We start from the raw sequence: 25988 nt of genomic DNA, 5'->3' as shown, positions 1-25988 counted from the left end.
ACATGTGGCTGGTGCCACTGTCTTCCCTGTTATGGATGAGGAAACGGTCATGGATGCAGTGACCCGCCCCAGGTCGCAGGCTCATAGTAGGGCGTAGAGCCGGGGCTGGAATTGGGCCAGGATTGGTTTGACGTCATCCTTGAAGTCCTAATTCTTCCCAGCCCTCTCAGGAACATCAAATACCCCAGCTTGCTGTCTGCCTGGGGGCGGTGATTGGGGCCTGGGGCTGCAGGGCCCTGGGGGGGGGGGGGGGTGGGGGGAGGGGGGCAGGGTGGCACATCCTGAGTGGACCAGGGATACTTTTGCCTCCTTGAGGTCCTTTTCTCCGTAAGAAAAAAAATTAAGTTCTATTTCATGATGTGTAGGTTTAAAGCTGAGTGTATTATATATTAGAGCATTTTCTTCCATCTAAAAGTTTGAGTGTCTTGTGGCACTTGGCTCACTCAGTTGGCAAAGCATGCAACTCTAGATCTCGGGGTCGCGAGTTCGAGCCCCACAGCAGGTGTAGAGATTACTTAAAAATAAAATATTAAAAAAAAGAAAGAAGGCAGTTACCCTGTGACTCAGCAATTCCACCCCAGGTGTGTATCCGAGAACGGAAAACAGGTCCACACAAAACTTGGGCATGAGCGCGCATGACAGCCTTACTTACAGAAGCCAAACAGCGGGAATGGGTGTCAGCGGAGGAGCCGGTGAATAAAATGCCTGGTTTCCATCCGGTGGGATGAAAGTTCCGCAGCCCTGAGAAGAACGAACTCCCGCCTCGTGCTATTGCGTGGATGAACCTGGACAACAGGATGCTAGGTGACAGAGACCAGACGCAAGATGCCACGTGTGTGATTCCGTTGCTGTGAAATGTCCGGCACAGGCAAGTCTGTAGAGGCAGAGAGCAGGTGCGAGGTTGCCAGGGGAGCCGGGAATGGGGAGTGACTTTCAATGGGTACAGACTGTCCTCTTGGGGTGTTGCAAATGTGCTGACCTTGGTGATGCTTGCACAACCTTGTGAAAACCCACTGAGCTGTACGCTTTAAAAGGATGAATTTTTTTTTTTTTTCAACGTTTTTTATTTATTTTTGGGACAGAGAGAGACAGAGCATGAACGGGGGAGGGGCAGAGAGAGAGGGAGACACAGAATCGGAAACAGGCTCCAGGCTCCGAGCCGTCAGCCCAGAGCCTGACGCGGGGCTCGAACTCACGGACCGCGAGATCGTGACCTGGCTGAAGTCGGACGCTTAACCGACTGCGCCACCCAGGCGCCCCTAAAAGGATGAATTTTATACCGTGTGAATTATATCTTCTTTTGAATTATGTCTTAATTTAAAAAAAATAGAGCCAACGGGAGTAAAGTAAGTGGAGGCTTGTCAGCTGTCAGAGGTCCTTCGTCTGACTCCAGATTCTTCCTTCAGACAAGAATGTGGCCTTGTGGAGGGAGGGCAGGGCGCAGAGATGGCAGCAGGACCAGGGGGGCTGTGGTGGGGCTGGAGCTGGACAGGTCGGGACCTCTGCTCTGTTCCCCACTCCCTGGGTGGGGATGGAAGGCCAGAGGGAGGCTCCTGGCACCTGGGGTGTGGGAATCTCAGGCATGTGGCCCTGAGCCCATGTTTCCAGAGACTGGGTCCTCTCCAGGGCTGGGAGGCTGGGTGGGACCCCTGTTCAGACATGGGAGTCTCTGGCCTCCTGGCTGGCATCTGGGGGTCCGGTGGCATCCGCCTCCCTCCCAGCAGTGGGGCCTGGCACTGGCCTGCCCCACCCTGCAGCCCTGCCTAGCTCCCTCCTCATGGTAGGCTGGGCCAGTGGGAGGGGTGGGGTGCATTTACATTTTCAGGTCTTTCCAGCCCTCAGCCAGCCTGGAAGCCTGACTAACCAGCTCCTCTAGGGTCAAGGTGTTGGGGGAGGGGGTGCAGCAGGAGGTGGCCAGATCGCCCTGGGCTGTGGATGTGGAAGAAGCCCCAGCTTGGGCAGCCATCATGGGGCTCTCCCAGAGGCAGGCTGGCCCATTGCTGTCTCTCCTCCTTATGGGGGCGCTGGTCTGGCCCCCGCCCTGTTTGAGCCTGGGTGAGTGGGGGTCCTGGGATGAATTCACAGACCCTGGGAGCCCACCCCTCCAACTGGGAAAGGCAGCCCCAGGGAAGGCAGGCCCCAGGACCCTCATGCTTATCTCTGTGACTACAGAGCTGATCCCCTACACGCCGCAGATCACAGCCTGGGACCTGGAAGGGAAGGTCACAGCCACCACGTTCTCCCTGGAGCAGCCACGCTGTGTCCTGGATGGGCGTGCCGCTGTTGCCAACACCATCTGGCTGGTGGTGGCCTTCAGCAACGGTGCGTCATGGTGCGGATCTGGGGCTGAGGAGAGCTGCAGGGAGGCGGACTGGGCGTGGGGCTTTATCCTGGGGGGCTCCGGGAGGGTAACAAAGTGACCTGATTTGTGTCTGGAGGGAGCCTCTGGGCCCGAAGGCATGGACAGCCAGGGTGGGAGGCCTTGGACCCAGCCTGGGGCTATGCCCTCTAGCCCCATCCGTCTGTCCCTTTCTCCTGCAGCTTCCAGGGACTTCCGGAACCCACAGACACTGGCTGAGATCCCAGCCTTCCCACGGCTGCTGACCGATGGCCACTATATGACGCTGCCCCTGTCCCTGGACCAGCTGCCCTGTGAGGACCCCGTGGGGGGCGGCAGGGGCATCCCCCTGCTTCGGGTGGGCAATGACCCTGGCTGCCTTGCTGACCTCCGTGAGCCACCCTTCTGCAACACCCCCCTCCCCAGCCCTGGACCTTACAGGTGAGTCATTCTGCCTGGACCCTGGGACAGGGCCTGTACTGGGGGAGAAGGGGCCTGGGGGAACAGGGCTGCCCTCCCTAGCCTCCCCCCAGGGCCCCATCCTGGCGGCAGGCTCCTCCCCTTCACAAGCCTTGCGGGGGTCAGGGAGCAACGCTCATCCAAGCTGGGGGGCAGGCAGAATGTGGCCTTTCCAGGAGACCTGCCCATGAGGAAGTGGGCACCACAGGGCTTGTGGGGGCAGGGTGGGGTCTCAGGCCCAGGGTCAGGGGTGGGAAGCTGCTGGGCTGCAGCCACTAGCCCCGGGGTAGATCTGGTAGGAATCTGAGCCCAGGGCTGAGTCCAGACCCAATCAGTGGGTACAAGACAGGGGAACAGGAAATAAGCCTACTGCTCACTTTTACAGGTGAAGAAACAGAGCCACAGGGCACCAAGGGCTTGTCAGGGTCATGGGGGTAGCCAGAGTGAGAGAGCAGGTGTCCAGATGAGGGCCACCTGGGCCACAGGACAGGACCAGGTGTCCTCAGGGAGACCAAGTCCAGCTGGGAGAACCAGCATGGGGCGCAGGGAAGGTGGGGCTTGGTGTGGGCTGGACCGGCACCTCCGTTAACCGCCTCCCTCTGCCCTCTCCCCGGCCCGGCCCTGAGAGAACCGCCTTCCTACCTCCCCCCATGCCCACTTCCTGGCTCAGCCTCATCTTAACCTCCTGCCCCCATTCCTAGCAGCCACCAGCGCTGGCTGCCCTCCACACCAGCCTGCCTGGGCCCCTCCATGCTCAGACATCTGCCAAGCCCCCCACCTGGCACAAAGATACAACCTGAGCTCCTCTGCATGGCCTCTGGTGCCCTCGGGTCTCAGCCTGCCTCTCCTTGTGATCCCAGGCTCTTGAACACCCCTCTCCTCCCTGGGCTTTTGCTTAGGGTGCCTGACCCTACTGGGGAGACTTCTATGGCTTTCTAGATGTCACTTGGCCAGCTGTTCTCTACAAGGCCCGGGGCCCCCAGCCCCATCTGACTCCCTGAGGCACTCTGTATGGGACAGTGATGGGGGCCCCCTAAAGCTGATGGGGAGTCTGGAGAGCAATGGCTCAGGTGGACTGGGGCTGCTGGCAGAGGTCACTGTGGCCAGAGAGGTCTTGGGGGGTTCTCAGAGCAGGACCAGGCCATGGCTGGCCCTGACAGGCCCTACAAGAGCCCAGCCCAGAACTGCCTGGGGCTTGGCTGCTTTGGTCACCGGGCCCAGGGCAGTTCAGGCTCTGAGCCCCACTCCTTCTCCTCTCCCCAGGGTGAAGTTCCTCCTGATGGACGCCAGCGGCTCACCCCAGGCCGAGACCAGGTGGTCCGACCCCATTACTCTCCACCAAGGTAGCATAGGGGGGCGGGGCGTGCTCTGGCTCCAGGCTGCCCCTGTGGACGAGTCACCCTCTGCCCAGTGGTCCTGCTCAGCCGGCCCTTCCCTCTGCTGCCATGAGACTGGGGGCCTGGAGGAAGTCTCCAAGTCCAGCCCATCCCCCAAAAAGAACCTCATGCTGGGGGCAAGGAGGCACTGGGTCAGCCTCACTGGCAGAGACACCAGCTGTGTCCATCCACATCAACACAACCTCGGGTGCCCAGGTCCCAGCCCAGTTGTGGGCAGAAACAGTCTTCCCCTCCAATGGGGAGCCAGCCCTGGGCCAAGCGCTGCCAGGTGGAGAAGGGCCAGGGCACAAAGAGGCTGGGGTCAGAGTCAGGGCCGCAGGTTCTGGGAGACTTCCCTCAGCAGGGCCCTAAAGGGCTGGTGATGGACCAGGCCGAGGAAACTGCATGTAGGAAGGCCAGTGCCCTGGGGTGAGGGACACCTGGGAGACGGGCTGTAGAGGCTGGGTGTTGGCGGGGGTGGAGGGTCTTGTCATCTGAAGGCCTTGAATGCCACGCTCCAGGAAACGAGGCGGCCACCGGTTGGTCCTGAGGTCGGCTGCAGCTCTGCCCACTGTGCGCAGTGCAGTGGGGTGGGCGTGTTGGCAAGAACAGCCTAGAAAGTGAGACTAAGAAAAAAGGCTGGAGCGGTGGTGGGTGGTCCGGGCTGGGAGGGCACTGATGCCCCGCTGGGATGGACAAATAGGGTGGGCTCAGGGGGCTGTCTTGGGACTCGAGGCAGTCAGGCCTTGAGCGTGAGTCTGGAGGGGGAAGTGACTGCCCTGGGCTGGAGGGGCAGCCTCTGAGCGTACGCTGTGTGCAGGGAAGGCCCCAGGCTCTATCGACACGTGGCCAGGGCGGCGAAGCGGTGACATGATTGTCATCGCCTCCATCCTCTCCTCTCTGGCCGGCCTCCTGCTCCTGGCCTTCCTGGCTGCGTCCACCGTGCGCTTGTGAGTGCTGACATCCCCCTGGGCCCCTCTTCCACCCAGAGCCCCTTCCCTCTCACTGGTCCCAGCACCTGAAAGCCCTCCAGGAACACTGTGGCTGAGTTGGCGGTTCCCCTTCCAGGGGTGTGTGGGAAATTTCCACCCTGAGTATCTCTCACCTGGACAGCAGGGAGGTGGGCCAGAGGCTCCTCTGATGACAGGTTCAGAGAAGGGGCCACCTTGCTCTGCCCTGTCCTTCAGCGTGTCCTTGGCCCCAGCCTTACTCCTCCCAGGCCATGTTTTCTCTCCAAGGAGGCTTCAGTGAACTGAAACCAGGGTATTCAGGGCAACCACCTGGAGGAGGTGGGCCAGAAGCAGGTTCTGGAAGGAAGGAAAGGGAGAGGCTGCGGGAGGAGGCCCTGACTTGGCAGATGGCTCCCCACAGCAGGGACCCAGTCTGGTCTCCTCTCCCCATCCAGCTCCAGCCTGTGGTGGCCGGAGGAAGTCCCGGAGCAGCTGCGGATTGGCTCCTTCAAGGGGAAGCGCTACATGACCCACCACATCCCACCCACTGAGGCCGCCACCCTGCCCGTGGGCTATGAGCCTGGCCTGGACCCCCTCCCCAGCCTCAGCCCCTAGCCTGGTGGAAGGGGCTGGGGCGGGGCCCTGGGAAGTTGGGGGCCACGTACACAGTGCGCATTCCCAGCTCCTGCGCCCACATGCCCCTCCCCCATTGCGCCTCCCCACCGGCCCGATGTCCCACCACCTGCAGCCCTGCCTTTGCCTTTCCCATTCTGCCCTCTCCAGGCAACTGAAGTTGCATCAAGTCTGGGGGGAGGGTCATGGTCAGGCCAGCATGCAGCCCCCACTTCCAACCCTACCTCTGTGAGAGGTAACGTGGAGAGGCCACACTGACCAGAAGCTTCCAGGCTCCAGGAGGGGCCCAGTGGGGGGCCTTGCTCTGCCCTGTGCAGGGGACTGGGCCAGGCCCATCACTGGGTGCATGAAGTCCGAGCCTCCCTCTGTCTCTCTGTCCCACCTTCCAGTGGCTGGGGCTGCAGTGAAGCCTTCAGAGGCACCTCCATTGTCCCCCAGGCAGGGGCACTTTCTGAGGGTGGCCAGAAGTTCAGAGCGTAGAGGCACATTGTGGCCGTCTGACCACTGATTCCACCACTTCCAACCCTATTGCACACACAGATGGCTTACTCATTCTCGCTCCACCAACATTTATTAAGCACCTGCTGTATGCCACTGCCAGTGTTAGACATGGAGCCTCAGGAGGAACCAGTCCTGAACTTGGGGAGCTCACTCACCACTCTGGACCTGAGATGACCACGTGTCCAGATGTGACCTGTTACTGTTAGGGCTGTCAGATTGTCACATACCCTCGGGTTCAAGCTCCTTAGATGCTCACCCCAATGGGCTCTCTGAGGCCCCGGAGCCCCCCACCATCAGGCAGTACACACTTTAGACTTCCCCCCAGCGTCCGACTTCTCGCAGGGCCGGTGGGTCCAGCTTTGGCCACACGGTGGCGCCGGTGCGCCGCAGCCGTCCGGCCCCCGCGCACGCGCACTCGTATTCACAGACCCGCCTGAGGCAATTGACTGGCAGGTTCCAGCGGTGACCTGATGCTGAGGAGCCGTCGCCACTTTCTGGAGGTCAGGGCTCCAGACTTCATCTGGGTCAAGCCAGAGGGATGAGCAGTCACGCACTCGCTTGAGGGCCGTCCAGTCTACACAACCGCCACCATTTTCTAGATGGAGAAACTGAGGCTGGGCGACTTGTCCTCCACGCTCTGCCCACTGCCTTCCTCCCCACCCCCCCCACCACGCCCCTCTTGTCCCCGGGCATCTCCCATCTTATTCGGTGGGACCGCGGCTCCCAGCATGCAGGCCCCCCCGCCCCTGCACGGCGCCCGGCCGTGACCCATGTGTACCCGCCCTCCTCAGAGGTGAATAAACGCGGTCTCCGTCCCCCTAGCGGTGCCCGCGCTGGTGTGGGGAAAGGGGCATCTGCGCCCGGGGCCCAGCCCCGCTTCACCCCTTCCACCCCGGGGTCTGCCCCGAGCCTGTCCTTTTGACGCACAGCCCTAACTGCATTTTCGAGGTGCCCCATCTCCTAATAGACCCCAGGGAAACCCATCCTTGCATTTCAGGGCCAAGAGGCCACCGCTAATGCAGCTTCCGCGGATTTAGCAGTACCGTCTCCCAGGCAAACACTTCAGGGAGGTTTTGCTTTCAAAACCCATGAAGCCCTGGTCCCTAGTGGTTTATCCTCCATCCTACTTGCAGCCCCTTCGGCCGCAATACCTCCAGGTGCAGGCAGAAGCCGATTCAAATGCAGTCAGGAGCTCAGGCTCCGGTGTCCTGGGTGACATCTGGCCATGGGAGCCAGCCGCTTTGGGCAGCCGCTTTTGAAATGCTGCTGCTGTGGAACCTAGGTCCCTCTTGGCCTCTAAGCGTTCCAAGTGCCTCCCACCCTCACCAGCTGTGTCCAACAGCGCCTGTCTCGCGCTGTCCTGTCCAGGCCTGGCTCCAGCACCAGATGGAGAGGCCCTCTGGGCCCAGACACCCAGCTCGGGTATGGCAAGGAGGAAAAGGGTTCCACTGGTGTTGGCTGAGTGAAAACATGAACGAACCAGCTCAGGGCCGGAAGATCAGGCAGCAGCAGGAATTGCCCCGAGCTCCTGTGTGTCCCAGGGCCCTCTTGTGGCTTATTCTTAGTGCCGGAATCTGTGCTGATCCCAGGCACAGCCCCAGCGATGTCCCCTGTGTGTGCAGGGCACCCCGGAGCCCTGTGAGGAGCTGTGCTTGCCCCATCCGACCATGTGGGGCTTGACTGTGAAGACGGGCCCAAAACAGACACTACAGCACAGTAGGTGAAGCGTGGCCGTGGGAGTGGGTGGGGGGTGTGTGTGTGACCCCACCTGAGGTCAAGGGGGCTTCCCAAGGGTGACTTCTGAGAGGAGTCTTTAGGGGCACATGGAAGTGAGTCAAGTAGGAGGGGAGGGAGGGAGGAAGAGAGAGCGAGAGAGTCAGGGAGACCAGGTGTGAATAGTCTCCCCCTCGGTGGCACAAATGGTGCCCCGGGGGGCTGGCAGCAGGGACTAGGAGACCGGAGGCCAGAGCAAGGGGGACTGGCCTGGTCTTCCAGGCAAATGGAACCGGGCCTGAACCAGGGCAGACAAAGGAAGTTGGAGAGGAGGAGGTGGATTCCAGAATATTCAGGAGGTGACCCAAGGAACTGGGACTTCGTAGATGAGAGAGATGCCCCAGGAGAGGCCATGCTCGGGTTTCTGATGGTGGGGGGTGTGTGACAGGAAAATGGAGGTGCTTTCTGTTCTGAAAGTGGTTCCGTCCCCCAGCTTGCTTCAGAGCAGACTTCTGGAAAAGGGGGTTCTGGGGACACCATCTTAGCAGATAGGTGCACTCAGAAGAACGTTAACAAGTCGTTAATATTTTATGAGCCTGTCCTGGGTCAGGGGGAGGCCACCCTGTGACTCCGCCAGACTGGGGGTCTGTTCTGGCCCAGGGCTGTGGTGACCAGCACGCCAGGGTGTCGCAGAAGCCACTTGGAGAAAGGGCGGCAGGATTGGTCATGGCCAGCACGGGCCCTGAGGAAGCATGTTGGGACATTCTGCCCCAGAGTCACGCTCCAGAGGGTTACCAGCCGGACCCCAGCTCTGCACAGGCCAGCTCGTGACAGCCTTGAATAGAGCCTGTAGTGACAGCCCTGTGATGGTGCATCTTTTATTAAATAGCGTTTAAAATTTTTCCCCAGGGCTATATTTGAGGGAAGGCCTCCAAATCCGTTGGCGTGTAAGGTAATGGCTCAGTGGCAAAAAACAAGTTCATTGTTAAAAAGAAAAAAACAGCAGCAGTTGTGGGGGTGATGACTCTCAGATGACTCATCAGACCAGAAATCGAAAGGATCAGGATGACAGCAAGTGGAAACCAAGCGGGGCGGGGGGGGGGGGGGGAATTAAGCACTCCCTCGCACCCCCTGGGTTCACTTCGTCTGTGCCTCTGAACCACCTATTCCCGCCCGTTGTCCCTGCAATCCCCAGCCAGCCCCCTCCCGCCTGTAGCAGCGTTCCTGACCCCCATAGCCCTCCTCCTCTCAGTATCCAGAGGGACCAGATTGTGAACCTGATGGTGTTCACCTTTGCTCCCAACTTGCAGTCACTTCCTGCTCCAAGACCAGAGTCTAGATTCACCATCTCAGTTTTGAGGCCCCGTTGATCCATCCCTTATTCCCTGTGTTCTGGCCACACAGGTCCCTGGTTAGCCCTGCTGCCACAGGGCCTTTGCACTTGCTTTCCCCCCCTCAGTGTAAGACACTTCTCCACCTCGCTCCTCTAGATCATTCATCAGCTCCAGTGTGGCTTCTGCAGGGAAGCCCTTTCTGACCCTTCAGCTCTCCTGGAGCCCTCTTCTTTCTCAGCACGTTTTCCATTTTGTAGTTAGACATTTAAAAGGGTGACTTTTGCATCTCTCCCACTAAACTGTGAACTCCAGGAGGGCAGGGACCATGTCTGATTTGCTCACCAAGACGCCCCTGGAACTAACACAGTGCCTGACTCCCCGTGGGTGCTTAATGAACATTTGTTGACTCACTGCCTTATAAAAGGCAAATATATGTTCACGTTCTTTTTTTAAAAATATCACCTTCAGGGGCACCTGGGTGGCTCAGTCGGTTAAGTGTCAGATTCTTGATTTCAGCTCAGGTCATGATCTCCCAGTTTGTGAGTGTGAGCCCCACGTCGGGCTCTGTGCTGACAGCATGGAGTCTGCTTGGGATTCCCTCTCTGCCCCTCCCCTGCTCTCTCTCTCTCTCTTTCTCTCTCTCGGAATAAATAAATAAACTTAAAAAAATAATCAGCTTCATTGAGATAGAATTCAAATACCATGCGATATACCTACTTACAGTGTTCGGTTTGCTGAATTCTGGCATATTCGTAGACCTGTCCACTCATCATCAGTACTTCCAACTTCCGAATATTGTAATCATCCTAAAAGACACCCTGTGCCCCTGAGGCAGTCGCCTCTCTTTGTCCCTGGCAACCGCTTGTCTACTTTCTGAACATTTCCTAGAAACATGGTCCTTTGTGACTGGTGTCATTTTTTGGGAAAGGAAAACAGGAGCCCTGACGTTTGTCTGTCATGGGTTCTGTCACTCACTGCTCCTCTCATTTGGCTGAATCACTTCTTAATCGTTTTTAACTGGGCAAAACTGCATTCTGCCCAGAAGTGGAGTCTCTCTCACACACCCAGGAAACCGTCGGCAGGGGGGCTCAGGCTCCACAGGGCCCGGGAACCCCCACCCCAGTGTGCTCTCAGCCGCAAACAGTGGAACACTGGGACTAGGAAGCAGCTGGAACAAGGAACCAACTTTGGTGAGCCAGGTGGGGAAGGAATGTTCTAGAAGAGCTTAGGAAGCTCCTGGAGCTCTGAGAGCCAGGGCTGGAGACCACATCAGGAATCCCAGTGCAGAACAAAGCTGCATTCCTTGGGTCCCACCATGCGAGCTTCTGGCCTGGTTGCCTCTGGAAGCTGGGCATGGCGGTCACTTCTTTGTCTGGTGTGGGTGCATGACTGGTGGGCACCCTGGCTGCACGGGAGGCTGGCAAGTCACACTCTCCTGCAGCTACAGTAGAAGTGCAGACTCAAGCCCCCAGCAGAAGCGGGCCTGTGCAGTGTCGTACCTGCTGTGGGTGAGGGGCCGCGTCCTTGAGAAGGGACACCGTTGTGTGACTCTCACGAAGACGTCCTCTGGCCAGTGCTGGCTCTGGGAGTGCACGTAGCAGGAAGGCAATGTCCCAGCCATAAGAAGGGTGTGGCAGGAGCTAGACAGTCAGAATGGCAGCCATCTATCCCCCCAGAAGGTGGCCGGGCCCAGTTTCACTAAATTCAGAGCTTTGCTGGGCTCTGTGACTGTCTGCCTTCTAGGAAGACCCCCAGGGCCAGCGTGGGGAAGAGCAAGGACCTCTCCAGGGTCGAGCCCTTGGACTTGTTACACCTCGCCTGCGAGCCTTAGTGTTCACGTCTGTACAATGGGTCAGTCATTCTCGTCACCCAGGGCTGCTGTGAGGGGCAGGGAGATGCGATGGTTCAAGGGGTCTGACGTGTAGATGTTCAATTAATGACTTTTTCTATTTTTCTCTGAGATACCTTTTGTTATTCCAGAGGAAGAGCTGTCACTTTGACCTTTCGTTGCCACTGCCCCAGAGACCCCGCCCCCCTCCCCAGGATGGGGACACAAGAAAGCTTTGGGGGCTCATCCCTCCCCGCTGTCCGTAGGAAGGCTTGGAGCACAGACCGGGCACAGCCAGCTTCTGGCCACGCGGCTGGGCAGCTGACCCCCGGCAGCCCAGCCCACTGGCTCCCTGGAGCCCTCCTCTGTCCCTGCCCCCAGCAGCCCTGGAAGCTGCCTGGCCTGAGGCGGAAGGCACCATGTTCTTGGGCGGGGGTCCCCATGAAACAGAAGCATAGGGACACAGCCCTCACCCCTCACTCTGCGGCCTGGCTCCCCCCACCCGCTCCCCTTGGAGGAGGGGGCCGTTGCCGGGCACCCACTTCGGGGTAGGACAACACATCTGGGTCCTGGCCCGGCCCAGAGACCCTCCGGTCCTTACAGAGGCCTCAGATCCCGTCCCTGTCCTTAGAGAGTGTCTCACCCACAGGGGAATTGTGGGTGGGACGGAATTGTGTCTCTCAAAATTCGCATGTAGAAGCCCTAACCCTTAGTGCCTCGGAATGTAGGGTATCCGGAGATGGGGTCTCTAAGATGGAATTCAGTTAAAGAGGTAATCAAGTAAGGCCTTTAGGGTGGGGTGCAATCCAGTCTGACTGGTGTCTTCATAAAAGATTAGGACAAGGAGTCACCAGGGATGCAGCGAAGAGGGAAGACCACGTGACCAGAGGACAGCCATCCGCCCGCCAAGGACAGAGGTCTCAGAAGAAACCAACCAAGTGAACTTGATCTTGACTTCCAGCCTCCAGAACTGTGACAAAATAGATGCTTGGTTTTTGTTTTTGTTTTTTAAGTAGGCTCTATGCGGCTTGACATCACGACCCCCAGATCAAGAATCACATGTTACTTTTTTTTTTCTTTTTTAATGTCCATTTATTTTTGAGAGAGAGAGAGAGAGACAGAGACAGAGTGCAAGCAGGGAAGGGGCAGAGAGAGAGGGAGACACGGAATCTGAAGCAGGCTCCAGGCTCCGAGCTGTCAGCACAGAGCCCGACGCGGGGCTCGAACTCACAGACCACGAGATCATGACGGGAGCCGAAGTCGGACGCTTAACTGAGCCACCCAAAGCCCCAAGAATCGCGTGTTCTAACGACTGAGCCAGCCAGGCACCCTGACGATGCTTGTTTTTTTTTTTTGTTTTTGTTTTTTTGTGTTGATGCTTGTTTAAGCACCCTGATCTGTGGCTTTTTGCTGTGGCCGCCGAGTGGGCTAATCCACCCACCATTACAGCAGAGTGGGCAGGAGTAGTCACGGAGCTGGAGCGCACGGAGTAGGGGTCAGGGGGAGACGTTTAACGTCCAGCCAACAGGTGAGCGGAGGCTTTTGTGCATAGAGGCTCGGAAGTAGGACGGGGCTTGGGGGGTGCACTGGGCAGGCCGAGGCCTTCACAATGGACTTGGATGGGTGTAGGCCAGGATCTGCTCACAACCCCCGACCCAGCTCTCTGGGTGTCCTTCCCCTTCCCTCCCCATACAGAAGCCAGAAGCCACTACAGCCGTGTCCTCATCCTCCCCTACCATCCCCCGCATCGGTCCTAGCCTAGACACCCCTGACTCCTGAGAGAGAGCCCCAGGAGCGAGACAGGAGCCTGGCATTCTCCTTTATACCTCGTTTGTCCCACCAGGCAACCCCGCCCTCCTCCCCTGGCCTCAGTTTCCCTCTGTAAAATGAGCGAAGACCTCCAAGCTTCTCGGCTCAGACCCTCCAGTCCTGGCTTCCCCCAAACCCCACTCCCTGTGGAGGACACAAGCTAGAGTTACCCACAGGAAAAGAATGTGTTGTCTTTGACCACCATTCTTCTCCGTGACTTTTCTCCCCGAGGGACAGAGAGGAATGCCTCATTAGTCATCCTGGCCTCTCCCTCCTGGTCCCCAGCCCTGGTCCCTCTGCTCCCCTCCCCACCCAGTGGAGGTGGCCCAAATCCCCTCCACCGCATGTTTTTAATGGAATCTCCAGGCTCAACTTTGCCCTCCGATCCCTGTGACTGGAACCCTGTCCTTGTCTGAGCCCCAACTCCATGGGGCTGGGGCAGTGGGAGAGCCCCCAGGGTAGAGGGTGCCATGGGCTGGGGTGAGGAGGGGTGGGCGGGAGGGTTTGGGGGCTGAGGGGGCTCAGCTCATCAGACATCTCCGGGTGCCTCTTCAAGTGGGGTCCTCTGCAGGCAGAGCTGCTGGGCTCTCTGACGGCCTATTGGGGGGATCAGTGAATAAATTACCCACCCTGGAGCGCCTGGGTGGCTCAGTCAGTTGAGTGTCTGGCTCTTGATTCTGGCTCAGGTCACGATCTCACGGTTTGTGAGTTTGAGCCCTGCATTGGGCTCAGTGCTGACACCTCAGAGCCTGGAGCCTGCTTCAGATTCTCTCTCTCTCTCTCTCTCTCTCTCTCTCTCTCTCTCTCTCCCTCCGCCCCTCCCCTGCTCACATTCTGTCTCTGTCTCTCTCAAAAATAAACCTTTAAAAAAATATTTTAATAAAATAAAAATAAAGTACCCACTCTTTTCCCAACCCACACTTCTCCTCTAGAGCTTCTGCCCACGACCTGTGCCCGCAGGGGTCCTGGCACACAGTAGCCCTTCAATAAACAGTGTGGCAGCTGCACTGGACATAGAAAGTAAACAGGCCTCAGTTTCCTGACCTCCAGCGGCCCTGTGTCCCGTGGGGGGAGATGTAAGCCCACCTACCCCAGGCTTCAGTGGATCAGGAGTGAGCCAGGCTTGCTTGCCTCTTGGCCCCAAAGTTGTGCGATTTCACCCAAAGGAGGCACACCCCCCCCCTATGCTATCACTAGACCAGGGAAGTGGTGAGCTGCCTGTCTCGAGGGATGAACCAGCAGAACTGGAAGGGGCTGGATCACTGTGCCGTGGAAAGATTAAGGACAGGGTGGGCTCAATGAACCGTGGGGGTCTGTCCCCCTTGGGATTAGCTGGGTCTCTGTCAGCATTCGGTGAGTGGCCCCTAGGCTAAGCTGGTGCAGTCCCGGGGAAGGGACTGGGTCACCCGTACTTCCCCTCCCTTCACAAAGTCCCAGGCTGCCCCTGGAGGTGCCCGAGCCTCTCCTCGGGACAGGCTGTGATGGTTGCCATGGAGCTGGGGCCCTGTCTGGGGACATGGTGCTGAGTGGGCCTTTGGGAGCATTTCTCTGGTGGCCCTGTGTTTGGGGGTGGGTGGAAGCCACACCTCATCACATGAGTCACCCCAAAGGTACAAGGCAAGGTAGGTCCTTGGGAATAGACTGTTCCCTGGGGCTTGGCATGGGCCCCACCCAGTCCCTCTGGGCATCGTGGGCCCCTTCCCTTCACACAGGGACTCACTGGAGCTGGGGACATCTGCACCAGGAAGAGGGGATCCAACAGAGAAGCTGGCCTCTACCCAGAAGCCACAACATTCTAGTTGTCAGACTGATGCTGTAAAACAAGATGGTAACCGCTGGCCACCCAGCAGGGAGGTGGCCATATTAGCAGTCAAAATAATTACTGAGCACAGATATTGTGCTGGACCCTGGGCTCAACAGTGGGGACACAGTGGGGGAACCAAACAGACCCAATCACTGCACTCTAGGAGTCACTGTTAACGAAGAGAAGAAGCATTCGTCAAATAACGATACAGCCAGTTAGTACTGTGGCCGAGTAGAACGTAGGGCAAAGTTACAAAGACTAAAATGGCCTGATACTGATGCCCAAATAGAAGATTGGTCCAAGAGGGGCGCCTGGGTGGCTCAGTTAAGTGTCCGACTTCAGCTCAGGTCGTGATCTTGCGGTTCACGAGTTTAAGCCTTGCATCAGGCTCTGTGCTGACAGTTCAGAGCCTAGAATCTACTTCAGATTCTGTGTCTTCCTCTCTCAACCCCTGCCACGCTCACGCAATGTCTCTCTGTCTCAATAAATAAACATTTTTTTAATTTAATAAAAAAAAAAATAATAATAAAAAGAAGATTGCTCCAAGAAATGAATCAGGAAGTCCAGGAGCTGACCCGAACACACACACACACACACACACACACACACACACACATACACACACACGAATCAGGCATGAATGTCTCTGTAACCTTTGAGATATAGGATGCATCAGACTTCTTTGTTTTCTGAATCATATTAACTCTGCTTCCTGGCGTCCACTCTCTGGGGCTGTGGGTCCCATAGTGATCACTTTGTGTGGCTTTCCCTCCCTCGTTGAACTTGTGCCAAAGTCCCGGGGCTGACCCAGGCTAGAAAAATGGCAGTGGGTGGAGGTGGTGTCTCTGGCCTTGGGTCTGCCCCAGTCCTCCTTGTCACTATCATCATTTCTGCCACATAGTGACACACGGCTGGGAGCTGCTTCCCCTGGTGATATCCAGTTGTGCCCGAGTGGGGGCCGGCCATCAGCTCACCGACCAACATCAGAGAGCATCCCCCAGCCTGGCTGAGCCTGTCACCTGCAGCAGCCCCACGATGAATCTTGCAGGACTGGGGAGAACCCCTGGAGGCCGGTGAGTCTGGGGAGGAGCCCTCGTACCTTGTCCTTGGCAGGACAAACTAAGCCAACGGCACCCCAAGTGGGCTGTGGGTGTGGATACCGCTGGTACATTATGGGAGCTTGTCCTGGGTCAAGCTGAGAGGGGACACTGAGAATTGCCTATGTCTGTGGTATATGACAACAAAGGGAAAGGACTGATTTTTTTTCAGTATTTTTCAGTTTTGGGGTTTTTATGGAGGCTTGATGTAGGAATAATTGATTAAGCCACTGGCCACTGGGGAAGTAGGGGGGATGGGGCAGAAAATTCCAATCCTCTCTTTGTGCTGGTGTCTTTGGCCACCAGTGCCCATCCTGGGGTTATCTAGGGGCCTTCCAAATGTCACCTCACTAACATAAACTCAGGTGGAAAGGGGCTTGTTATTGGGGTGCCTGGGTAGCTCAGTGGGTTAAGCGTCCTACTCTTGATTTCGGTTTAGGTCATGATCTCACAGTTCATGAGTTCGAACCTCACATCGGGCTCTGTGCTGACAGTGCAGAGCCTACTTGGGATTCTCTCTCTCCCTCTCCCTCTGCCCCTGCTGTGCTCGCTCGCTCTCTCTCTCAAAATAAGTAAAATAAATTATTTTTTTAAAGAAAGGGGCTTGTTATGAAAAACAAAAACGCTATTTTTGTCTTTACTACTGTGGAGCACTTTGAGGAAACAAAGATACCCCTTTAGGGGCCTCATGCCGGGTACCGGACCACAGTATATCTCACGGCAGACACAGGTAAGTGATCCTGGACACACAGCAAACCGAGGACAGTGGGGGTCCTGGGGATGGGGGCAGGAGACAGAGGGATGCAGGCACAAAGAGGGAAAATACAAAAGTAAACTCAGGGCCTTGTGCAGAGCAGTAATCAGCGTGGGCCACGAACTGAGACGGGAAACATCAGTGTTCCCGCCGGCCCCCAATGCCACACAGATCCACAGGGAGAGAGTCCTGAGTATGACCAACCTGGGGCTGATCTCCAGCTCGAGAGGCCACTGCAGGAAGGTTGGGCTCTGTTTTCTCGTCTGTGTAATGAGATTAGTCATAATGCCTGCCCTACTCACTTCTAGAGGAGCTGAGGAGATGAGTCGATGAGCAGGAACGTGTCTTCAGAAAGAAGCGAGTTCTCCACCTGTTGTGATGTTCGCTCTCAATGCCTTTCAAAGGTAGAGGAGAAAAAAAGTAAATACATATATTTATCAATATGTATTGTATAAAAATACGTAATATATGAAAACATGTTGGGGCACTTAACTGACTCACTGGGTGGGAACGTGCAAGTCCTGATCTCAGGGTCATGAGTTCAAGCCCCATGAGCATAGAGCTTCATAAAAAACAAAAAGAGAGAGAGAGAGAGAGAAGGGGCATCTGGGTGGCTCAGTCAGTTAAGCATCTGGCTCTTGATTTCGGCTCAGGTCATGATCCCGGAGTCATGGGCTCGAGCCCCACATTGGGCTCTGCACAGAACATGGAGCCTGCTTGAGATTCTCTCTCTCCCTCTGCCCCTCCCCTGCTCATACTTGCACACTCTCTCTCTCTTTCTCTCAAAAAAAAAAAAAAGGAATAGAGAACTTATTATATATAAGTATATATATTATTACACAATAAATATGTAAAGGTACAGAGGTACATAGAGAGTAACATAGCGTATATATACTCATATATCTGGGAGGGAGAAGGTGAAGGGCAAATACAGCCAAATGCTCACAGTTGCGAATCCGGGTGGAGGCTCTATGAATGGGCATTCACTGTACTATATATTTTCAACTGTCCTAAAGGTGTGACCATTTCTATAATAAAGAGCTGGGGAGGGGCGCCCGGAGGGCTCAGCCAGTTGAGCGTCTGACTCTTAATTTCCGCTCAGGTCACGATCCCAGGGTCATGGGATGGATCCCCTCGTCGGATTCTGTGCTGGGCGTGGAGCCTGCTTAAGATTCTCTCTCTCTCCCTCTACCTATCTCCCTTCCGCTCGCTCTCTCTCTCTCTTAAAAAAAAAAAAAAAAAAAATCTGGGGAGTTAAAGAAAGCCCAGACCCTCTGGTTGGCCCCCACCCTTCTCCCCTCCACACCCCACGGGTACGGGAGGGCCAGTGCCCGCCTCCACGGAGCTGTCAGCAGGAGCAGGGCACAGGTGTGTGCAGGGATGCCCTTGAGGTGACAGCGCATGACATTACAGTGATTGGAAAATGGAGACGCGTGCCAGGGGGCGAGGGTGCTAGGGGAGCATTTGGGGGGGCACCAAGCCCGACCAGAGCACGTATCTAATCGTACTGGCCCCTGAGGTAGGTAGGACAGGAGGCTTCTGGGTACTGCAAGGTAGCAGGGTCCTCCCGGAGGAGGCTCCCCCCACGCACACCCCCAGACTCCCCCTGACCTCATTCTCATTTCCCTTCCCTGAGCTTTTTTTTTTTTAATTTTATTTTTGGGTTTTTTTTCCCCATTTATTTATTTACTTACTTACTTTTAAATTCGCATCCAAGTTAGTTAGCGTACAGGGCACTAATGATTTCAGGAGTAGAATCCGGTGATTTCCCTGAGCTTTTGTTCTGGCTTTGGCCCCCAGTTCCCTTGGGGCCGAGTCAATCATGAAGGAAATACAGTGATTTCCAATCTTGAAAAATCTGAAACTCTCTGCCAACATGTCCCGGTAAAGAGTCGGTCACGAAAAGCCTACCAGGCAGTTACATAGTTGGCAGGAGTATTTACCCCTTTTGGAGGTCACTGTCATAAACAGGCGGAACAGTTTAAGTCCTTTCGGGGGTGGGGGGGAAATAGTGTACGTGGGCTGGTAATCAAATAGCATGTAAATGCATCATAATAACTAGAGAATATTTATAATTTTTTTTAAAGTTGTTTTTTTAAGTACTCCCCGAAGGAGTTTGAGTTTTAGGAGGGTGGCTCCGGCCAGATGCAGCTGGATAAGGAGAGGAGGCAGGGCGATGTCGGGGAGCTCCCCCCTCCAGGGCCCAGGCTGCAGGGGGACAGCAGGGAGTGCCCTAAACTTGCCTTTGGGTGTGACCGGCTAATCCAGGCTCTGCCCCACCCGGCCGGTGATCTTGGACAAGCCCCTTCGTCTCCATGCTCCTTCCGACTAGAAAATGAGGGTAACTCCCTTCAGCACAGGGTGACTGTGGGGGGCCCCAGGTGCCAGGTAGGCAGGACTGTCACTGGGGCCATGGGGACCCCGGAGCTACCACCGCCTTCCTTGGCCCCTCCCCGGCCAGGGCCTCCTGGAGTGGGGGGTGGGAGCATCCACGGGCTTGTCCAGGCAGTGGTGCCTGATTGTTCTCTTCAGACCCCTCCCTGAGATGCCAAATCCACAGGGCCAGTGGATTCTGCCCCCAAACCTGTCCGACCAGTTGTTTGGGAAGAGGGGGCACCTGGGAGGAGCTTCAGGAGGTACCTGAGGCAAGCTCTCCAGTCCCCCGGCAGACAGCACAGCGGAAGCTCTGGGACGCTGCAGACAGACGGACGGTTAGACACTTGGCCTGGCCATGGGGCTCGGTGGGGGACAGTATCGGCTGCCGGTGCCACTGTGGCTGCTGTTGACCTGCCTCCAGCAGGGGACAGGCCTGGGTGAGTGAAGGGGGACAGGGCACCGTGCCTCCGGCTTCAGGAGGACAGACCCCACCTCCCCAGCTGCTTCCCAAGCCCCAAGTCTGGGGACTGGGTCCTGTGTGGGTCAGGGGGGATGGCCCACCAAAAGGGTCACAGACAGACACCTGCCCCCACACCCAAGACAAGGGAGTGAGCAATGCTTCCTCCCTCTCTTTAGGGTTCTCATCCCCATGTCTCCTGAGCTCCCATCCTGTTCTCAGCAACCACCTCCCCTCCTTCTGTCCCTGAGGAGGGTTTAAACAAGTCTACAAGGGCAACTCCCGGAAGGAAGGAAGCTCTCCTGGGGGGCTGCAGGCACTGGTCACTGTGGGCTCTTACACTAGAGGGGCTTAGAGATGCAGCGCCCCATCTCGGCTGCTCCATTCCTCCCTCGTTAAGTGGACATTAAGTACCTGCTGTATGCAGTGTGCACTGGGCCTTGGAGACAGGAGCGGGGGCTCTGAGGAAGGAAGAGTCTAATCCTGAACCTCGGGAGCTGAATGGGATGGACATGAATCCTGCTGAGGGGAACTGAACAAAAAGAGGGAGAGGGCTCTGGAGACTTGTGTGAAAGTCAGCCTCCCCTTTCTGCTGCCCTCCAGGACTCGGGACTGCAGAGAGAAGGGGCACTGTCCTTGGGAGCCTTCTGGGCAGCAAGGCTGGACGTGGCCACATTACTTGTCCTGGGTCCTAAGTCCATCACGCCCCCCATCTCTGACATGGGGGCCTAGGGTTCTTGTCCTTTCCTGTCCCCACCCTTCCCCAGTGAGGCTGAAGCAGGAGGGTGGGGGTGGGGGTTAGGGCACAAGATCCAGAGGGACAGGTGCCTGGGGTGGGCTGACAGGTGGCACAGCCCTGGGCCAGGAAGAGAGGATGTCCCGTGCTCTCAGCCAGGACACCTCCAGGAGGGGCACGTCTGGGCCTGGGGTCTTGCTGGGGACCTTCCCGTGTCACCCCCTCCCAGCCCCCCAAACCACTCATTCCTCTTCCCAAGCAAACCAACCTGGACCATCTGGGTGGAGCGGAGGGACTTGAGAGGTAGGTAAACTGAGGCCCAGAGAGTGCCGGAGCTCAAGGTCACTGTCAAGAGTCCCGTCTAAGGTTTGGGCTCAGGCTCAGGCTCCCTTAAATCTGAGTCTCGCCCCAACAAGGCCTAAGACGTCTTCTTCAGAATTGTGTATGCAGCGGGGGAAGGGGTCTCCTGTGTCTCTATGCCTTCCCCGGGCCCTGCCCACCGCGGAGACCCCAGTGACTCAGGTGGGGCAGGGCCTCCCTCCTGACCTCCCACAGTTCCTACCCCTAGTAGGCGAGCAAGGCAGGAGGCAGGGCCGGACTCGGTCACCGGCCCATGCCCCACGGGCAGACCCTCCTGATTAATGCCTGACTGGAGCTTCCAGGAAGAGCCTCCACTCCTCCCTCAGATTGGGGCCCCCAGATCAAGTCTGTGCCTCCCCCTTCAGACTGGGGCTTTCAGGACCATGACTCCCACTTCAGACTGTGGGGGCTTGGTTGTCCTGTTGAGCCCTTCTGTCTGTCCCCCGCCTGCCCCAGAGCGCATCAGCTACGTGCCCCAGCTCTCCAGCCCCACCCTGGCAGGGACACTCACCCAGTCTACCTTCACGCTGGAGCAGCCAAGGGGCCAGTTCAGTCGCCTCAACATCTCCGACTTGGACACCATCTGGCTGGTGGTGGCCCACAGCAACGGTGGGTGCTGCAGGGGCAGGCCTGGGTGTTCCCTCTGTGAAATGGGCAGGAGGCCTGGGCGGAGCAGCGGCTGTGGGGGGAGGGGAGGCTGGTCTGCAGAGGATGAGGCGTGAGGGCTGCCTGGCCAGGTGGGATGGGGTGGGGCCCTGCCCTCGAGGCCCCCACCATCTGACCTGCGGCTACCCTCAGCCACCCAGAACTTCGCTGCCCCACAGAGGGTGGAGGACATCCCAGTCCCGGCTGACTTCAGCCAGAGGGGCTACTATCTCACGCTGATGGCCAACCGGTTGCTCTACCCGGGCAACCAGCCTGGCAACCAGCTCCGGGTCCTACGAGTTGGCAATGATACCCGCTGCTCCCCTAAGACGAGAGGCTGTAACCACCCCCTGACGGGCCCCGGCCCCTATCGGTGAGCTCCTGCCTGTTCCCAAACCTGAGCCTGGGTCAGCTCCGAGCTGAGTGCCTGGGTTTCTGCTGGGGGGTGGGGGTGGGCAGGGGGCAGGGACCAGGGACGCCTTGGTGAATTCTCCCTTCTTTCTTGGGCAGAGGGCCCCCCACTTGAGCCCCTCCCCCCATGGGCCATCTCACCCCTGCGGGTGTTTTCCCATCCACAAACTGTCCCCAGCCCTGTCTCCCCTCACTCAGGGCTTGATTCACTGATGTGGGGTGCTGGGGAGCTAGTGCATCCCACACACATTTCCTAAGTGAGGATGTTGAGGCCCAGAGAGGGTGAGGGATGCGCCCAAGGCTACACAGCTGGAACTGAAACCCCTTCTGGTGGGTTCTAAGGCTGGCTTTCAGGCCCAGTCCCCACTTCCCCAACCTCCCAGTACCTGGGAGTCAAGAGGTCAGACAGGTGCCGGGGCCAGAGGGTTTCAGGTTCCGGGGACCCCCACCCCCAATCTTGGGTCTCCTTCTCAGAGTGAAGTTCCTGGTGATGAGTGACAGGGGACCTGTGGCTGAGACAGAATGGTCCAGCGAGACCCGCCTGCAGCAAGGTACGGGGCCAAACGAGCAGGTCAAATGCTGGGGCTGGGGGCCTGGGGCCTGGGGGACTCCTGAGGTCGGGCTGGGCTGGGGAGAATGGACCAGCCCCCATCCGAGCCACCATGACCATCCTGCTGTCTGCAGGTGTCCCTCCCCCAGCTGGGGCAGGGATGGTCGGTCTGGAGGCTGTTCCAAGTCCCCCTTCTGGGTCAGAACTCTCTTCCCTCCTCCCCAACCCCCCACCTGCCTGGGGGACCCCCTCACACCTCTCAGCCAAGGCACTACAGGCTGTCCCAGGACCCCAAAGCGCGGGCACCGTGGTCATCATTGCCATTTTGTCGGTCTTGCTGGCTGTCCTTTTCACTGCCCTCCTTGCTCTGCTTATCTACACCTGGTAAGTGGCCAGGGTCTGGGCCCCCTGGGAAGGCTGGGGTCTCTGACCCAGACCACCTCTTATCCTCCTCGTCCTCTCTACCCAGAAGCCAGTAGGGCTTGTGTGTGTTCGTGTGCGTGTGCGTGTGCGTGCGTGCGTGCGTGTGTGTGTGTGTGTGTGTGTGTATGCATGAACCCCTCCCTCCTTTGTCCCTTTCTGCCGACCAATTGCCGGTGCGGGACGGTGGTGGCCTGGGCGTGTCCTCGCTCTCTGAGCGGCACCCCTCGCCTCCTGGCGGCAACAGCTGGAATTGCGAGTAGGGGGCTCACCGCAGACACTCCAGATGGGAGACACCGAGGCGGAGAATTGCTTTCAGTTGAAGCGCTGAGCTTTGCCTCAAAACTTCATTCAGAACTCGCATGCTGGGGTCTGGTGGACAGGGGTGCCCACGGGGCTTCCTAGAGAAAAGGGGAAACCTGGTCTCTGGGTGGGATTTGGGGAAGGGGGGAGCAGTTCTAGGAGGGAGGGGGGAGGGTCTGGGGCAGGAGGGTTTCTGGCAGCAAGCAAGGGGTGGGGGGCGGGGGTCATGACTCCCAGCTGAGGAAAAGGGCTGTGTCCTGAAGGCCAGAGGGAGCCAGTGGCGGCTCTCGATGAGGGGAGACAGGGCAGACCCTGGGGTGAGGGGAGTAGAGGAGAGTGTGGGGGCTGGGAGGGCACAGCTGGATTTGTGAAGTTTAGAGGAATAGCCCGGTTCCCTTAGGTTAATCCAGCCCGGCCAGTGGAGCCTCAGTTTCCCCAATGCTCCTATGCCTTGAGCTCTAAGCCATGGGCAGTAGCTGTGGTACTTGGATCAGGCCCTATGCTCATCTTCTCTCCCCTCCCCGAAGTCATGACACCTGCAGGAGCGCTCCCATTTCGGGCCCAGAGCAGTCGACTTGCGTGAGAAGATACAACACCCACCACGTGACTGGCTCCCCAGCCGTGGGGGCCTCCCGAGGGGTCCGCACCTGCCCCTCGGCCTCCTCCCTGGTCCAGGCTGCAGATCCCGGGCTGGGAGCATGCCCGGAAGCTTCTGGAGCTCTGGAAGAGAGTGTTTCCAAGTGAGGGTGAGGGGAGAGTGTCCTTAGCCCAAAATTAGACCTGTCCCTGTCAGAAATAAATGTCCCCAGCAGCCCTGCACATCTGTGTTGTTGTTCACCTGGGGAGTCTCCCTGGACCCCTGTCCCCAGCTCTCCTGAGCAGGGTGGGAGTGGGGGCTCTTAGGAAGATATTGCACCGGAGGTGAGGCCCAGGGTCCCAGGCCAGCTGAGCCATCTGGGTCCCGGTAAGCCTCTCGTCTGGCCTCTACGTCCCTATCTGGAAAACGAGGGTGATTACACTGGCCTCACTGGGCCCAGGTTCCTCTCCACCAATGAGATGAATGTGTTCACCCTGCCCTGCATGTCTGGCCCTGGCTGTCCCAGCCCCCAGTGTCCTCCCGGTGGCCCCCTCTCCAGCTGACCTGGCCTCCCGGCTGGAGGGCTCAGGGCCTCTAAGCCTCACACCCAGCCCTGGGTGCTCACTCTGGGCATGGGGCGAAGCAAGTGCATGTGGCCCTGGGGCTCCTGGGCTCAGCCCAGAGCTGACTCTGGCCCCAAACCGAGGCCAGGGCGTCCAGCATTTGTCGTCATCAGCCCCACTCCGGGCCGGGCGGGAGATGATCCGAGCAGGGTTCTGCCCTCAAGTTGCCCCGTGCTGGGGGAGGGGGGGCGGGAAGGGAAGTGGGGGGAGTAGAGGGACACCAGCACTTCGAGGACTAGAGGGGATGCAGGTGCCAGATCCAGATGAGGCTTCAGAAGAGGCTTGCTGGGCAGGGGTGTCCTTGGCAAAGGAGCAGTGCTGTGCCAGGTGACACGGGAAGGGGGCACAGGTCGAGGCAGCAGCCTATGCAAAGGCCTGGAAGCAACTAGGGGCTGGTGGGCCGGCAGGTTTGGGTGGCTTGAGGATGGGGTGAGGGATGGCAGGGAGGCGAGGGGCGGCCCTTGCCACATCCCCTTGGGGCAGGGGGCAGGGAAGGAGGGCGCTGGCTGGGTTCCCAGGTGCCTGTCTCTGGGAGGGGCAAATGGCCCTGGTTTAATAGCCAGTGCAGACACATCCCGTTCCAGGCTGGGAGGGGTGAGGGTGGGGAGGGGGGTAAACAGGCTTCCGCCCCCTGCCTAGGTCAGCCTTGACCTCTCCAGAGCCTTTTCAGAGCCGCCATGAGCCCCAACCCTGGGCCTGGGTGACCCTGGACACGTCCCTTACCCTCTCTGGTCCTCAGTTTCCCTTTTTGTAGAAAGGGAGGGTTGAACTGGGTGACTAAGGCCCTTACTGCACAAACCGACGCCCTGTATGGTGAGGCCTGGCAGGAAACAGATGGCATGCTGCCTGGCAGGGCAATTGAGAGCGTTTACAAAGGTGTGGTCAGCGTGCTAAGGGAGCCAACAGGAGAGGGCCCGGACCCAGTGTTTATGACGGGGACATAAATCACTCCTGTACCTCAAGGGCTGACAAGAGGGGAGTGGTATCTCCAGGGCCAGTGAGCGGGAGTTGTGGGTGAGGGTCTGCCCAGCAGGGGCTGGAGATAGAAGGACGCAACCACTAGAGGGAGCCGACGAGTAAATACCCCCCTTTCTCCTGCCTTCTGACCTTGCGCTGGTGTCTCCTGACCACACCTAACCAGAAACAACAGGGCAGGGGGCTCTGGGTGATGTGGTCCATGTGCCACCCTCTTGGGACCAGAGCGGGACAGAGAAGGACCAAAAATGGGTAACAGAGGACTCCTGTGATCTGTTTTACTCGCAGCACTTCTGACACCAACAAATTCTCTGTTGTCTACTATGATTTATTTTTCTTAAATGTTTATTTATTTTTGAGAGGGGGGGGAGGGGCAGAGAGAGAAGGAGACAGAGGCTCCGAAGCAGGCTCTATGCCGACAGCAGGGCTCGAAGGCGCGAACTGTGACATCATGACCTGAACCGAAGTCAGATGCTCAACCGACAGAGTCACCCAGGCGCCCGGGTGTACTATGATTTAATTCCATTCTGACACTAACTCCCTGGAGTTAGTATAGACGGGTAAAGGGCTCAGCCCCATAAGACTGCCCCCTCTGGCTTCAGACACTGCTGACAAGTACTGAGTTCAGGGATACCCACATTTCTGTCCAACTGGGCTACAACTCAGGGACTCCTGTGACCCCATCCGCGGATTGGCTGATTTGCTAGACCGGCTCACGGAACTCAGGAAAACCGTTTACTTGCTATTCCGGGATTGTCATAAAGGCTACAACTGAACAGCAAAATAGAAGAGCCGCCTAGCGTGAGGTATGGGGGGAGGGGCACGAGGTTCGCATGCCCTCTCTGAGTGCCCCACTCTCCCAGCATGTTTACCAACCCGGAAGCTCTCCGAACAGGGGCGCCTGGGTGGCTCAGTCCGTTAAGCGCCCAACTCCGGCTCAGGTCATGATCTTGTGGTTC

General features: G+C 57.9%; 2 protein-coding genes across 13 annotated transcripts; both read left to right on the top strand.

Moving 5' to 3' along the window:
- The first annotated feature begins 353 nt into the window (after positions 1-353).
- Positions 354-10199, top strand: UPK3B (uroplakin 3B). 3 transcript variants are annotated; one of them, XM_058711764.1, is made up of 7 exons: positions 354-868; positions 2173-2322; positions 2542-2779; positions 4061-4140; positions 4994-5123; positions 5579-7977; positions 8880-10199. In XM_058711764.1, exons 1-6 carry the CDS (start codon positions 856-858, stop codon positions 5736-5738), a joined length of 771 nt encoding a protein of 256 aa, XP_058567747.1. In that variant the 5' UTR covers positions 354-855; the 3' UTR covers positions 5739-7977; positions 8880-10199. The 3 variants fall into 3 exon arrangements, with proteins under 3 accessions (XP_058567747.1, XP_058567746.1, XP_058567745.1); XM_058711763.1 differs by lacking the exon at positions 354-868 and adding an exon at positions 1818-2055 and having other exon boundaries at positions 5579-7973; XM_058711762.1 differs by lacking the exon at positions 354-868 and adding an exon at positions 1818-2055.
- Positions 10200-14128: 3929 nt separating this feature from the next.
- Positions 14129-23673, top strand: LOC131501498 (uroplakin-3b-like protein 1). 10 transcript variants are annotated; one of them, XM_058711753.1, is made up of 10 exons: positions 14129-14294; positions 14654-14769; positions 15647-15818; positions 16439-16572; positions 16905-17000; positions 20982-21134; positions 21350-21543; positions 22056-22132; positions 22395-22515; positions 23382-23673. In XM_058711753.1, the coding sequence occupies exons 5-10, from the start codon at positions 16926-16928 to the stop codon at positions 23596-23598; spliced, it is 837 nt and encodes a 278-aa protein (XP_058567736.1). In that variant the 5' UTR covers positions 14129-14294; positions 14654-14769; positions 15647-15818; positions 16439-16572; positions 16905-16925; the 3' UTR covers positions 23599-23673. The 10 variants fall into 10 exon arrangements, with proteins under 10 accessions (XP_058567736.1, XP_058567740.1, XP_058567732.1 ...); XM_058711757.1 differs by having other exon boundaries at positions 21324-21543; XM_058711749.1 differs by having other exon boundaries at positions 16905-17016; positions 21324-21543.
- Positions 23674-25988: the final 2315 nt, after the last annotated feature.

Source organism: Neofelis nebulosa, chromosome 18 (assembly GCF_028018385.1).
Source record: "Neofelis nebulosa isolate mNeoNeb1 chromosome 18, mNeoNeb1.pri, whole genome shotgun sequence".
Taxonomy (NCBI): domain Eukaryota; kingdom Metazoa; phylum Chordata; class Mammalia; order Carnivora; family Felidae; genus Neofelis; species Neofelis nebulosa.
This window is presented reverse-complemented; position numbering and strand designations above follow the sequence as displayed.